The sequence below is a fragment of the Frankliniella occidentalis genome, unplaced genomic scaffold, assembly GCF_000697945.3.
Source record: "Frankliniella occidentalis isolate FOCC.00 unplaced genomic scaffold, Focc_3.1 Scaffold11, whole genome shotgun sequence".
In the NCBI taxonomy this organism is placed as follows: domain Eukaryota; kingdom Metazoa; phylum Arthropoda; class Insecta; order Thysanoptera; family Thripidae; genus Frankliniella; species Frankliniella occidentalis.
The window spans coordinates 1,306,375-1,318,196 of NW_026267141.1; the positions used below are offsets into that span (position 1 = coordinate 1,306,375).

An 11,822-nucleotide genomic window follows, 5' to 3' on the forward strand; every position below is an offset into this window, starting at 1 on the left:
GTGAAAAATCAATGAAGGTCGTCGACTGAGAAACGGCGGAGATACGATAACATAACATTTATTGTAGTCAGGTCAGGCGGGAGGTTTACAGAGATCGTGAAGTTTCTTGTCATCTAATGACGTAGTCCTGCTGCTTTCAGGAGTCTAGGAGGACGACGGGGCGGCCGTCGATGATGAGGAGCCGGCGCCGGGGATCGCCGGGAAGCCGGGGATGGACGGCACGGCGGGGATGGCCGGCACGGCGGGGACGCCGTCGGGCAGGTTGGGGATGGACGGAATGCCGGAGGGCAGAGAGCCGCCTCCGAAGTTAGCTGCGAGAGAGAGAGAGAGAGAGGAAGAGGTGAGAGGAGGTGAGTGCGAGAGAGAAGGCAGACCAGCACTTCCAGTCGAGTGACGTGCCCAGCCCATTAGCCCGGGGCCCCGGGGGCCACCGCACCCCCTGTCAGGGCGCGCACCGTCCACTCGGAGGAGAGTTCTCGGGGGACACGACTCCCGCCCGGCGGGGAGTACTCAGTGAGTTCTACTCACCGGCGCACTTCTGGGGGTCCTTCCTGCACTCGGAGGCGCACTTCTGGGGGTCCGCGGCGCAGTCGGTGAACGCCTGCTGCTGAGCGACGGCGACGGCCAGGACGCACGCGAGGATCACGAAGCACTTCATGTTGTCGTGGTGGATGCGGGTCCTGCAGGAGACCAAGCACAGGCTGATGGGCACGTAGCTCGCGGTGTCCGAAATCGCAACTCAATGCGACGTGGGAGCAAAGTCAATTTGGCCGTTTCACGGTCAAGTTCACTTTGCTCTCATGCCAGGTTTTCACTCTGCGGGGAAGGCCCCTACTCACTTGGAAGCACTGGCTAGGAGAGACTCGAGGCGACTGCTGTGCCGAACTAGGCGGACGTCTCCCTTTATATTGGGACGGCCCTAAGCGGCCCTAGCGGCCCTAGCGGCCCTGCACCTGCAGACCTGTGCGAGTGTGGCGACCGCGTCCTCTCTGTCCAGAACTAGTCCCCCGTCCACCAATTACGATAAAGGGACGGGTGTGTTCGCCCATGGGAGCCCCCCCCCCCCCTAATCAGCCAAACTCGTTCCTGTCCTTCGGGAAGGCAAGAGCATCCAGGCGGTCCTTTACGACCCAGGGCTCGCTCCAGGTTCATGACCCATAGCAGGATCGCAGTCCTCCTGCGTGGAACTTCGTTGTCAACACCAGGACACCAGTTGCGTGAGGCCCGGTGAGGCCGCGATTCGCTTTGCCTGCTTGCCGGTGGATCGCTCTAGAAATTGACTATAGAGCCCCCTTATGGATACGCGCCGGCCGCGAAATATGCAAGTTTAGTCTGAGGGTCTGAGGATAATGTTTCGCTAGAAGTAAGCAAGTGCACACCATGCTGCACGCTACGCTGCACCCGTTGCAAGGCGATTTGATGGAATACAACACGGAAAAAAAAAGCATTGGTTGTCGCAACCTACCACGATGTACATAGCGAACATTCTTCGCTAACTCGGCCAACTACTTAGTCGAGGCAACGAACATTTCAGTAGCTGTCGCAACCAACTGCATATTGACTCCCATAGAACGAATCTGATATTGTCAGCTTCAGCTTACGATCGTCGAACCTAGCTAAATTAGAGTGGTTGTTACAACTTATGCGTGCTCGCCTATATTAGCTTAAGAATACTGCCTATCTCAGCGAATGTGATTAGCTGGATGTGCTTACGCGGGCATACGTTTGACTTCGGCGCTTTCTACCTGACTGACTACACTCCTTTCATACGTCATCGCGCACGGGTGGCCCAGTACCTCCGAGTTAACCTGGCAGCCGGACGAACGGGGGTTCGACTCCCGCTTGAGTCGCAGCTAAATAAGTATCAAAACGATTCCAGAAATAATCAAAGATGGCCGTCAAACATCGTGAAAGAGTCGGAAACTGCCATTCATATGTGTTCTTTTAAATGAAAATACGTATTTAAAAGAATATTTTTTCACTGGTGCCGCATTAGTCGTCCCAACTAATGTGTTAGTTGTCCCAACTATAATCGTGTTGGTTGTCCCAACAACTAATGTGCTTTTGGCTCTCGTGACGAACGCGCGTCACTGCCATTGCTAAAATGTTCGCTGCGCGCATGCCAGCGAACATATAAGCTGTCACAACTAACACTTTTTTTCCGTGCTCGGGTGGCATGCACAATGCTCACCTCACGCGAGTTACTGCACAATCGGATGTAAACGCAAGGGCTGTCAACGAGATGCAGACCGGAAATACTTTGAGGGACTTTTTTATGCTGCGTCTCTGTTATCGCCGTTTCAAATCCAATGCCGATCGAGTCCCCATCCACTTGTTTATTTCTATTTCACTGCTAGTCGTGTTCGGCCCGTGAACGGTGCCGCAGCACGGGGTGTCTTGCAGGGGGAAGGCGACCATCACCACCATCTGATTTACAAATCTTTCTTGTGCTGTTCTATTGCTGGTATTCCGGCGATCCAGTATGTCACTCATACTCATATCAGGCCTAGCACTCGTGAGCCAGACGGGTATCCACGGCAAAGCCTTCAACTCTGTGGTAGTAAGTTATGTAATACAATTTTTTTGAACGCCAATTTAAAATACGGACTGTACGTATGTGTTTGTCAAACCAATGGCCTAAAGGCGAGCCGGTTTCACGTCTCCCTTTTCGAATAGGGACCATATATTTCCTACGGCGAACGCTTTTACATGTGTGAAGAACCCAACAATCGCCCGCTTGCATGGACGTGGTATTTGCGTGCTAGTCACTTCAACCCACTTAAACCAAACGAGTTGCAACGCCTGACGGGTAATCTGACAATTGCAGATGTGCCTCTTGACAACAGCCTCTGGGTAAGATATTGGAAACAGTAGAAGCGTGTAAAATAACACATCAAAGTGGCTCACACAAACGTGTGTATATCAGGTCAGCCACATGTTACCTTGATCATCCCTTTGTGTTGAACAACTTTACCAGGTGGCTGATTAACCACGCCTGCATGCGGTGCGGTACAGTAGGCCGAACGGGGTAAATCAGACACCTGCCAAACTTTACTCCATTAGTCAGAAACTTTTTGTATGCATGACACAATGGTCACACACTTTTGTTTGTAAAATTGCGGCACACACTTCTAAGAACTTGGGGGCCCCATATTTACAGAGCAGACGTTGGAAATGTGCAAAAATGCGAGAATGTATTACAAACGGAATAATCTTTCTTAACAGATGAAAGCACTTGTGGTTGTTCGGTCAAATAATCAGTGGAAGGAAAACGCCTTTGTCGTCCGTCTTAAAGGGGCCTATCGGTCTCTTAAACAAAATATTCCTGGATTTTACGAGCGGGTTCTCAAGAGGGGGGAAGATATAGACGCAAGATTATTTAAAACTGTAAGTAATTATTCTTCTGGTACGTTTTGATAGTGATAAATGTTGCGGCGCTTCAAACCCGAATGAATTATAAATGTGAAGGCTATTATGACTGTTATTTACAGGGAGTTTACGAGCTCAATAATGACTCAGTTGACTGGACTTTTCCGAATTTTCCAATCCTACCTTATGGTCAGTATAGGTTCAGACTCATGTTTGGAAAAGCTGAAATCCACTACGCATGCTTGGTGGCAGATGCTAAGGTTGTTCCGAAACTCAGCCAGTAGTACTATAATGTTTATGGCGGTTAATGGTTATTATTGCTGCGTGGCGAAATATATGATTGAAACTGGACAGTGCACCGTTTTTGTCGAATATCGTTTTCTTTATTAACATCACTAGAGCGTGGCAAGTCAACAGTCAGCTAGAGCGAAGCAGAACCGTATATTGCACCCTGTACCGTACCGTAGAACCGAAGGTGCCTTGTAACTGGGACAAAAAAGGGGTGCCCAACTCCAAATGTGTACACCGGATTATCAAATTGTAAAGATTACCAAGGATTACCAATGATTACCAAAGATTACCAATGACTACTAGGAATGATTCGCCTGCATTCTAAATCGAAACAACAATTTTTTGTCCCGAGAAAGATGCATTTTCGTGCACATTTTAGGTAATTCTTAATTCTTTATCTTGCAAGTTACAAAATTGGAAAAATTATGTTTTTTGTCCATGGGAGGGGTGCAAATACATCATATTAAACATGGGCGTTTGCATTTAGACAAGATGTGTGCGCAAAAATGCACGTCTCAGGGCCCATTTACGATCGTCCGGGCTGTCTTAAATGAAATTGCATTTTCTGCAGAAATTTATTAATTTTTGGGGTTAAATGGAACCTCCCATTTACGGTGGTCCTTAGCTTAAATAAAATTATAGTCCCCGCCATGACAGAATCGATTGTCACTTGTCGTCGGCGCCATCTTTGTTTAGTCTCGTCTTGGCCTCTGATTGGCTGTTTCGAAACCTCGCGCCCGAAATCCGAATTTCATTTAAGCTAAGGACTAGCTTAAATGAAATGAAGACCATCACGACGGTCTTCATTTCATTTAAGCGTGAGCCGTATTTCGACAAGAAATGAATTTCATTTAAGGGGCTGGCATCGTAGATACTCCCATAAGCCACAACGCGTTGGTCAATTTAATTTAAGGTTCCGCGAACGATCGTAAATGGGCCCTCAATCAACAAATTTGTCCTTTGAAAGGACCGTCAAGACCTAGATTACCAGTGATTACCAGTGGTTACCAACTCTGTGTACACCTGATTACCACAGTTGGGCACCCCTCGGACAAAAATGAACTATGAAAGACAAACAAATTTTCATTTTGATAGAATTATTTGTCAGAACTGACAAATAGTGATAAAATTTCATAGACATTTATAATCCCCCGAAGATGGATTATTCATCCCCAAAAATTCTTGTCAATTGACAACAAATTTTAACAAAGTATATTCAATTATGTAGTAACTGTTAGTTGCCGGCAGGTCAAGTACCGAATGGAGTTGCCGGCGGACCGAGGCTGGCAACTCTATGACCACTAGGGCTTATGGATAGGCACGGGGCACGGATAGGCGACGACGGTGAGTGCCCGATCCGCTGCTGCGTCAGATATTCGTCGCCGTATCTCCGCCACCGCTGCGCCCCCGGGTGGGGAGGGGGGGAGTGGTGGTCATGAGGCTGGAGGGAAGATTCAGGGATTCAGAGATTTGTGTCATCAATGTTTGGAACATTTGAATGGATTTCCAAACAAGGAATACTTTTGTAGCTCAGTTCTAGCTATTTTTGTCATTTGAGACTTAGCATTATATGAAGCGGGGTGCTTTTAAGTTTAATGCTTTGGAGGGGAAGGCCAAATCTATCAGCGGGCACCTCCAGTTAAAGAGCACAAAAGTTTTGGTACTGAAGAACTGCCCCTTATGCCGTTTCACAATGTCGACCGAAATAACGATCCGATTCTCATTCCGATTTTCTCTAATCGGCGCAAACGAAGTCGCTATATGTGCGGGGAAACACCCACGTTATTTGTTGTTATCTGAGCCGGAGGCTGGCAGGACATGCTGGCCGCGGGGCGAGGGCTGCTGCGAGGGTCTTCCCCTTCCGCTCCTCCCCTCCCCACCCTCCCCCTCCCCGTTCGCACGCGCAACACCGCGGCGCCCGCGCCCGCAGCTCACCGGCCCGGCTCGTACTCCCCGCACCCGCGCCGCTGCTGTGCAGATGCCGGGTGTCGGATCTTTCTCGAACTCTCAATAAAATGATGCCGCTGTGAATTAGCGGCCAGCGGCGAGGCATTGTTCGTACTTCACAACATGACTTCGTGACCGGTCGAGCCGAGCCGAGTCCAGCCGAGCCCAGCCCAGCCGAGCCGAGCCGAAGAGAGTCGGAAACTGCCACTCTAATGTGTTCTTTTAACCCTTAAAGGCCCTTGTCGTTTATAAAATACATAGTGGAAAATCACAGATATCACCGGGATGATGAGACATTTTTCGGGTTTCGAGGGTTGCTTTTTGTAGAGCTGGTTTCGGGGAATCGATCTAAGGCCCTCTCGACGTTCTGAGACCTCTATTGCCAAAACTATAAGCCTTCAAAGTCAAAAAACACGCTAAAAAGGCAAATCGTGAAATTGAGCGTTTTCGGATGTGACCCATGTAAGACCCATTGGTCGGGTCACTTCGAAAAAATTATTCCGAGGTGCCCTAACACTTACTGAAGCCGACTACTCGCGCGATAATGGTCTAACTCAAATAGGCTCGTTGGGAAACGAGAAAAACGGTATGTCGTTTATAAACGACAAGGGGCATAAGGGTATAGAAAATTTGACGATCCCTATTATGCTGACTTTTTGGTCCAAATTGGTGTCATAGTGTGGGTCTCAACTCAAATGTGACTAATATGAAAAATAAAATTCGCATTTTCGCCCTTGGGACCCGGGAAATGGGATAAACCGTCTAGAGGGATGCCTGCTCCGAACGGCTCCGGGCCCGTTTTCGGCGGCCTCTGTTCGACAAGTTTGGGTCGGGAAATAATTTGTTTTTCGTGGAAAGGGTTTACCGACCAAGTGGTTGCCCGCTCTCAACTGGAAAAAGTCGTGACTATCAAATTTGCCTCGGCAATAGGGGGCCAAAAGTAAGGAAAAGCTTAAAAAGCATATGTCGTTTATAAACGACACTGGGCCTTAGGGGGAGGTGTGGGTGCCAATCGCCCTCTAAGACGCCGAATACGATCGGAAATTGATCAGTACCCTCCAAGACATAACAAAATACTCTAATAGGCATGTCCCTTGAGAAATATGCGTATTGGGTCACTGAACATTGCTCCAATCGGCTCCGGGCTTGTTTTCGGCGGCCTCTGGGCGAAAAGTTTGGGTCGGAAAATATTTATATAGTTGCCCGCTCTCAACTGGAAAAGGGAAGACATTCAAATTTGCCTCAGCAATAGAGGGTCAAATGTTAGGAAAAGCGTAAAAAGCATATGTTGTATATAAACGACACTTTTGGCCTCCTATTGTCGAAGTAATCTGATATCCACGACTTTTTACAGTTGAGAGCGGGCAACCATCTGGTCGGTAAACCCATTCCACAAAAAAACAAAATATTTTCCGACCCAAACTTTTCGCCCAGAGGCCGCCGAAAACAAGCCCGGAGCCGATTGGAGCAGGCGCTTCTTTACACTGTTGTTCTTATTTTCAGGGACCCAATACGCATATTTCTCAAGGGACATGCCTATTAGAGTATTTTGTCTTGGAGGGTACTGATCAATTTGCGATCGTATTCGGCGCCTCGGAGGGCGATTGGCACCCACACCTCCCCCTAAGGCCCAGTGTCGTTTATAAACGACATATGCTTTTTAAGCTTTTCCTTACTTTTGGCCCCCTATTGCCGAGGCAAATTTGATAGTCACGACTTTTTCCAGTTGAGAGCGGGCAACCACTTGGGCGGTAAACCCTTCCCACGAAAAAAAAATTATTTCCCGACCCAAACTTGTCGAACAGAGGCCGCCGAAAACGGGCCCGGAGCCGATTGGAGCAGGCGACCCTCTATACGGTTTATCCCATTTCCCGGGTCCCGAGGGCGAAAATGCGAATTTTATTTTTCATATTCCTCACATTTGAGTTGAGACCCACACAATGACACCAATTTTGACCAAAAAGTCAGCATATTAGAGATTGTCAAATTTTCTCTATACCCTTTTGCCCCTTGTCGTTTATAAACGACATGTTGGTAATTTCGTTATTTACGGCCGAATTTCGGATTTCTTTGATGTTCTCGTCTATTTGGGTGGTAAATAAAAAGAATTTCAAGAAAAATATTTTTTTTGATCGCAGCTTCTGGTCGCGGGCCTTTAAGAGTTAAATGAAAATACGTATTTAAAAGAATATTTTTTCACTGGTGCCCCATTAGTCGTCCCGCAGCTAATGTGTTGTCCCAACTAATCGTGTTAGTTGTCCCAACTATAATCGTGTTACTCTGCAAACGCAGGTGTGAGACAGTCTCACACCAAATGGTGTGAGGCAAAATTCCTCACACCAAACGGTGTGAGGCAAAATTCCTCACACCAAACGGTGTGAGGCAAACATACCTTACACCAAATGGTGTGAGACTCGTTGTGCCTCACACCAAATGGTGTGAGACTCGTTGTGCCTCACAGCAAATGGAGCAAGTGTGAGACACAACCAGTCGCACACCATTTGGTGTGAGACACAACCAGTCTCACACCATTTGGTGTGAGACACAACCATGGTGTGAGACACAACCAGTCTCACACCATTTGGTGTGAGACACAACCAGTCTCACACCATTTGGTGTGAGACACAACCATGGTGTGAGACACAACCAGTCTCACACCATTTGGTGTGAGACACAACCATGGTGTGAGACACAACCAGTCTCACACCATTTGGTGTGAGGTATGTTTGCCTCACACCGTTTGGTGTGAGGTATTTTGCCTCACACCATTTGGTGTGAGACTGTCTCACACCCGAGTTTCCAGAGTAGTTGTCCCAACTAATGTGCTTTCGGCTCTCTTGACGAACGCGCGTCACTGCCAGCGAACATATAAGCTGTCACAACTAACACTTTTTTTCCGTGAACAAACTGTAAACTAATGGGTAGTAAATAATTGATGGCAAGTCCGTTTGTGATTTGTTAATATGTTATTGCGTGCGTTCATGATATACAGTGGTGGGCAGCCCGGCCGGGCCGCATCCCGCGCAGAGGAATGCCCCGCCTGAACATGCGTGTGTCTTCTTATCGGGCTGGCGGCGAGGAGTCAACGGACTGCAGGCGGCCATGGCGGCGTTATAGGCGCGGGCGGCGGCTCCGTCTGTGAGGCCCAGGAACTGGTCCGGGTCCGGGACTAGTAGGGGGGCCTGTCGGCGGGCTTGTACGACTTGAAGATCTCGATGCCTGCAAGCGGGGACATAGCGGGGTATTTCAGGCAGCGGGTCGGAAAATTCCAGGACGGGTACACAATTTTAAAGAAAGAAAAGAAATAACTATAAACAAGCAACAACTTCAGCAAGTTTAGGGTTCTTAAACGACTTTTCTTCCGTGTGCGGTCTAAGGCAGGCGCCGCGGTCGGGCGGGACGGAGCATATTGTACTTACAGCGCTTGTAGTCGCCGCACGACTCCTTGCAGAGCTTGATCATCTTTTGGTAGGCGTCGTAGTACTCCTTGGGGTTCTTGGGGTAGCCGCCGGGGATTGACGGGTAGGTGATGCCGCCGTGGATGCCACCCCCGCCGAGGCCGCCGGAGCCGAGGCCTCCGAGACCACCGTGGTTGCCACCTCCGATGCCGCCGGAACCGCCCCCGATGCCTCCGGAGCCGCCTCCGATGCCGCCGGAACCGCCCCCGATGCCGCCGGAGCCGCCTCCAATGCCGCCGGAGCCGCCTCCAATGCCACCGGAGCCGCCCCCGATCCCGCCGGAGCCGCCTCCGATGCCACCAGAGCCGCCGCCGATGCCGCCGGAGCCGCCCCCGATGCCGCCAGAGCCGCCCCCGGCACCACCCGCGGCGGGCTCGGGTTCGTAGCCGTCGTCCTGTGTCTCAGCCGGCCTCGCCGCGGCCAGGGCGAGCATGGCCAGGAAGAGGGCGGTCTTGAACAGCTTCATGGCGCTGGGGGCGAGAGGAGAGCCTCGTAAGCGCTGGTTGGTAGGGGGCTGGTCGACGGTGGCCGCGATGGTGCATCTACTCACCGATTGTTTTTGGTGGTAAATGAAGCACTCGGAACTGGAGGCGAGGTGCGACTGACGACGTTCCGAGGTGTCTGCCCGGCTTTTAAAGCGCCCTTTTCGCCACAAATTCGTGACATCGCTGGGTGTGTGTGTGTCCGACATGACGTGCGCACGATAATGCATCCTTTTCTTTCGGTTGATAATGCTTATGAGCTGTCAGCTCTTTTTGCTCATGTTCGCGGGTGGGCCCACAAGGCGGGCGGCGCAGGAGTCGCGCGACCGCCGGCGGGTGGGCCGAGCCTGGCCGAGCTGGGCTGGGGACGGCAGCGTTTGGGCCGCAAACACCAGGTAACTCAGTAGCGAGCGCGGACGAGTGACAGCCACCATTTCAAAGAATGCGTGGGCATGGTGACACCGTGGAATTCACTGTTAGAAATTCCGTAGTCTAATTACGGAATTCTTACGGAACTCACCGTAAATTCCAAATACGGTACGAAACCGTAACAGGATGATTCTAATTTAAAGATACGGACTTGTCCGTATTTCAAATTACGGTGCAACCCGTTTCCGTAAAAATACGGAAAATTTACGGTACATACCGTAAAAAAAATTTCTTGACGATTCCGTTCAAAATTCCGTGGAAATTTTTAACAGTGAAACTGGGGGTCTAAGTCATGCACACCCAGAAAAATGGTTTATTGTTTCGAGTGAGCGACGCGGCGGCAGAGGCTGCCTACGTAGACAGGGTGGCCTACGGACGCGTGACCGCGCTATTGCCTACTCGCCAGGCGTGGTGATCGACAAGCAAGCCCAGCCCAGACCACCCCGTCTCGTTGGCGAATAGGCAACGCGGTCACACGCCTGATTGTTACTGTAGCACAGAATAACTCGGAATAACTAAATTGTGCTCCCGGGGGCCTGTGGTCCACAATATTGGACGTTTTGCAAGTGCATGCTGCACCGTCTGACCCCAGGAGGGCTGACTTCGCCACCTGTTATGCTGGCATCTAGGGAAAGTGGGATGGGAAGTGTCGTTATACCAGAGCACTGCGTTAAGATGATAGAGTCTCCGCTCGAGCCCCCCCCCCTCCCCTTTCCCGCCCAGGTGTGGCCTCAGGACGCTTCTCTATCTCTGTAGTTGCTCAGGTGAGTTTGCGCGGTGCAATTGCGGGCCGAGTTTCGAACGCACGCCTTTTGTGCAAGGGCAGCGCAGCCGGCGCAGCCACCCACCCGACCCGCCCTCGGGCCCGCCACCGCGCCACCCCGGCTCTGACTGCCCCGACGCCGACGCACTACATCGTGCAAACTTTGCAGCGGCGGCGTGGGTTAGGTCAAGCCACGCCAAAGCACAATGTTCGGGAAACTAAATATTACTAACATTTTATGGTTCTAAATGTCCTGATTATCTCGTGCAAACATTGTGCGTGACGCCATGGCCACTTCAACATATCATACTCAATTTCATCTTACTTTCTTTGCCTCCTGTTTTTATAAGCTTAAATTTGCAGAATATTCTGCTGTTTTTTCCCCTCTACCGCCATCCACACCCGCCCAACCTTTCCTTCACCTAGGCGTCATGCCCGGGTGAGAGACAGTCCGTGAGCACGCAGACTTCGTGAACTCTGCTAATGTAGATTACGTCTGCCGTTTCCCGACTTTGCAAACATTTTCTTTCGCGAATTTTCTCTTGTTATTTTGACAAACTTTCGTCAAATGAGCTACTGCACTAAAGAAGGTTGGGTTGTTTACAGATAGCATTATTGTGGAGTAGAGGTGTGTAGTAGGTCCGTGTGATAGGTCGTCGTTGATCGGCAGTTTGTCGGTCCTTCTAGACGGTCCAATCAGCGACGGCGTACGTCGTTGTGGGGAGGGACACTTTGACACCTCTGACACCTCTGACACCTACTACAGAGGGCGGTGAGGTTGGTGGGCGGAGGGCGTCGTCTGGAGGAACCTGAGCGGCCAGGGGGCCAGAGGACTCGACGCCGACCCTCCCAATTCCTATCGGTGGCCTCGCCACATTTCGGTGGCGGGGCGTGACAGGAACACCGCGCAATCTCTGGTCAGCAGGAAGCACCAAAATGCGGCGCCCGCCCCACCCCCGGCCCACGGCGGCGCTCAACAGTAGAGTGGACGGACACAGTCGTGTAACTCGTCTCGTTTCTGCCAGACTTTGCGGCTCATACTCTGGTTCGTCCGCATCACTCCCCTGCCCGCGGGGACAGCCG

At 50.7% G+C, this 11,822-nt stretch overlaps 3 protein-coding genes across 3 annotated transcripts in view; 2 read left to right on the top strand and 1 right to left on the bottom strand.

Moving 5' to 3' along the window:
* Positions 1-11,822, top strand: part of LOC113207378 (uncharacterized) — a 78,591-nt gene that overhangs the window by 1,518 nt on the left and 65,251 nt on the right. The window contains exon 2 of the mRNA XM_052277695.1: positions 179-350. Coding sequence (XP_052133655.1) covers positions 179-350 — 172 coding nt within the window. The remainder of the gene's footprint in view (positions 1-178; positions 351-11,822) is intronic.
* The window catches only part of LOC113207379 (uncharacterized), an 11,787-nt gene continuing 2,105 nt past the window's right edge, over positions 2,141-11,822 (top strand). The window contains exons 1-4 of the mRNA XM_052263487.1: positions 2,141-2,560; positions 2,677-2,853; positions 3,226-3,387; positions 3,492-3,558. Coding sequence (XP_052119447.1) covers positions 2,483-2,560; positions 2,677-2,853; positions 3,226-3,387; positions 3,492-3,558 — 484 coding nt within the window. The 5' untranslated portion in view covers positions 2,141-2,482. The remainder of the gene's footprint in view (positions 2,561-2,676; positions 2,854-3,225; positions 3,388-3,491; positions 3,559-11,822) is intronic.
* On the bottom strand, positions 8,555-9,736 carry LOC113207383 (ctenidin-3-like). Its single transcript, XM_026423924.2, has 3 exons — positions 9,616-9,736; positions 9,027-9,535; positions 8,555-8,826 (listed from the first exon to the last, which is right to left on the bottom strand). Exons 1-3 carry the CDS (start codon positions 9,729-9,731, stop codon positions 8,777-8,779), a joined length of 675 nt encoding a protein of 224 aa, XP_026279709.1. The 5' UTR covers positions 9,732-9,736; the 3' UTR covers positions 8,555-8,776.

Coding starts and splice junctions, on each gene's coding strand:
- LOC113207383 (XM_026423924.2), bottom strand. CDS start 9,731: ATGTCACGAATTTGTGGCGAAAAGGGCGCTTTAAAAGCCGGGCAGACA. Junction 9,536..9,615: donor TTTACCACCAAAAACAATCG/GTGAGTAGATGC, acceptor TCTCGCCCCCAG/CGCCATGAAGCTGTTCAAGA. Junction 8,827..9,026: donor GTGCGGCGACTACAAGCGCT/GTAAGTACAATA, acceptor CCCCGCTTGCAG/GCATCGAGATCTTCAAGTCG.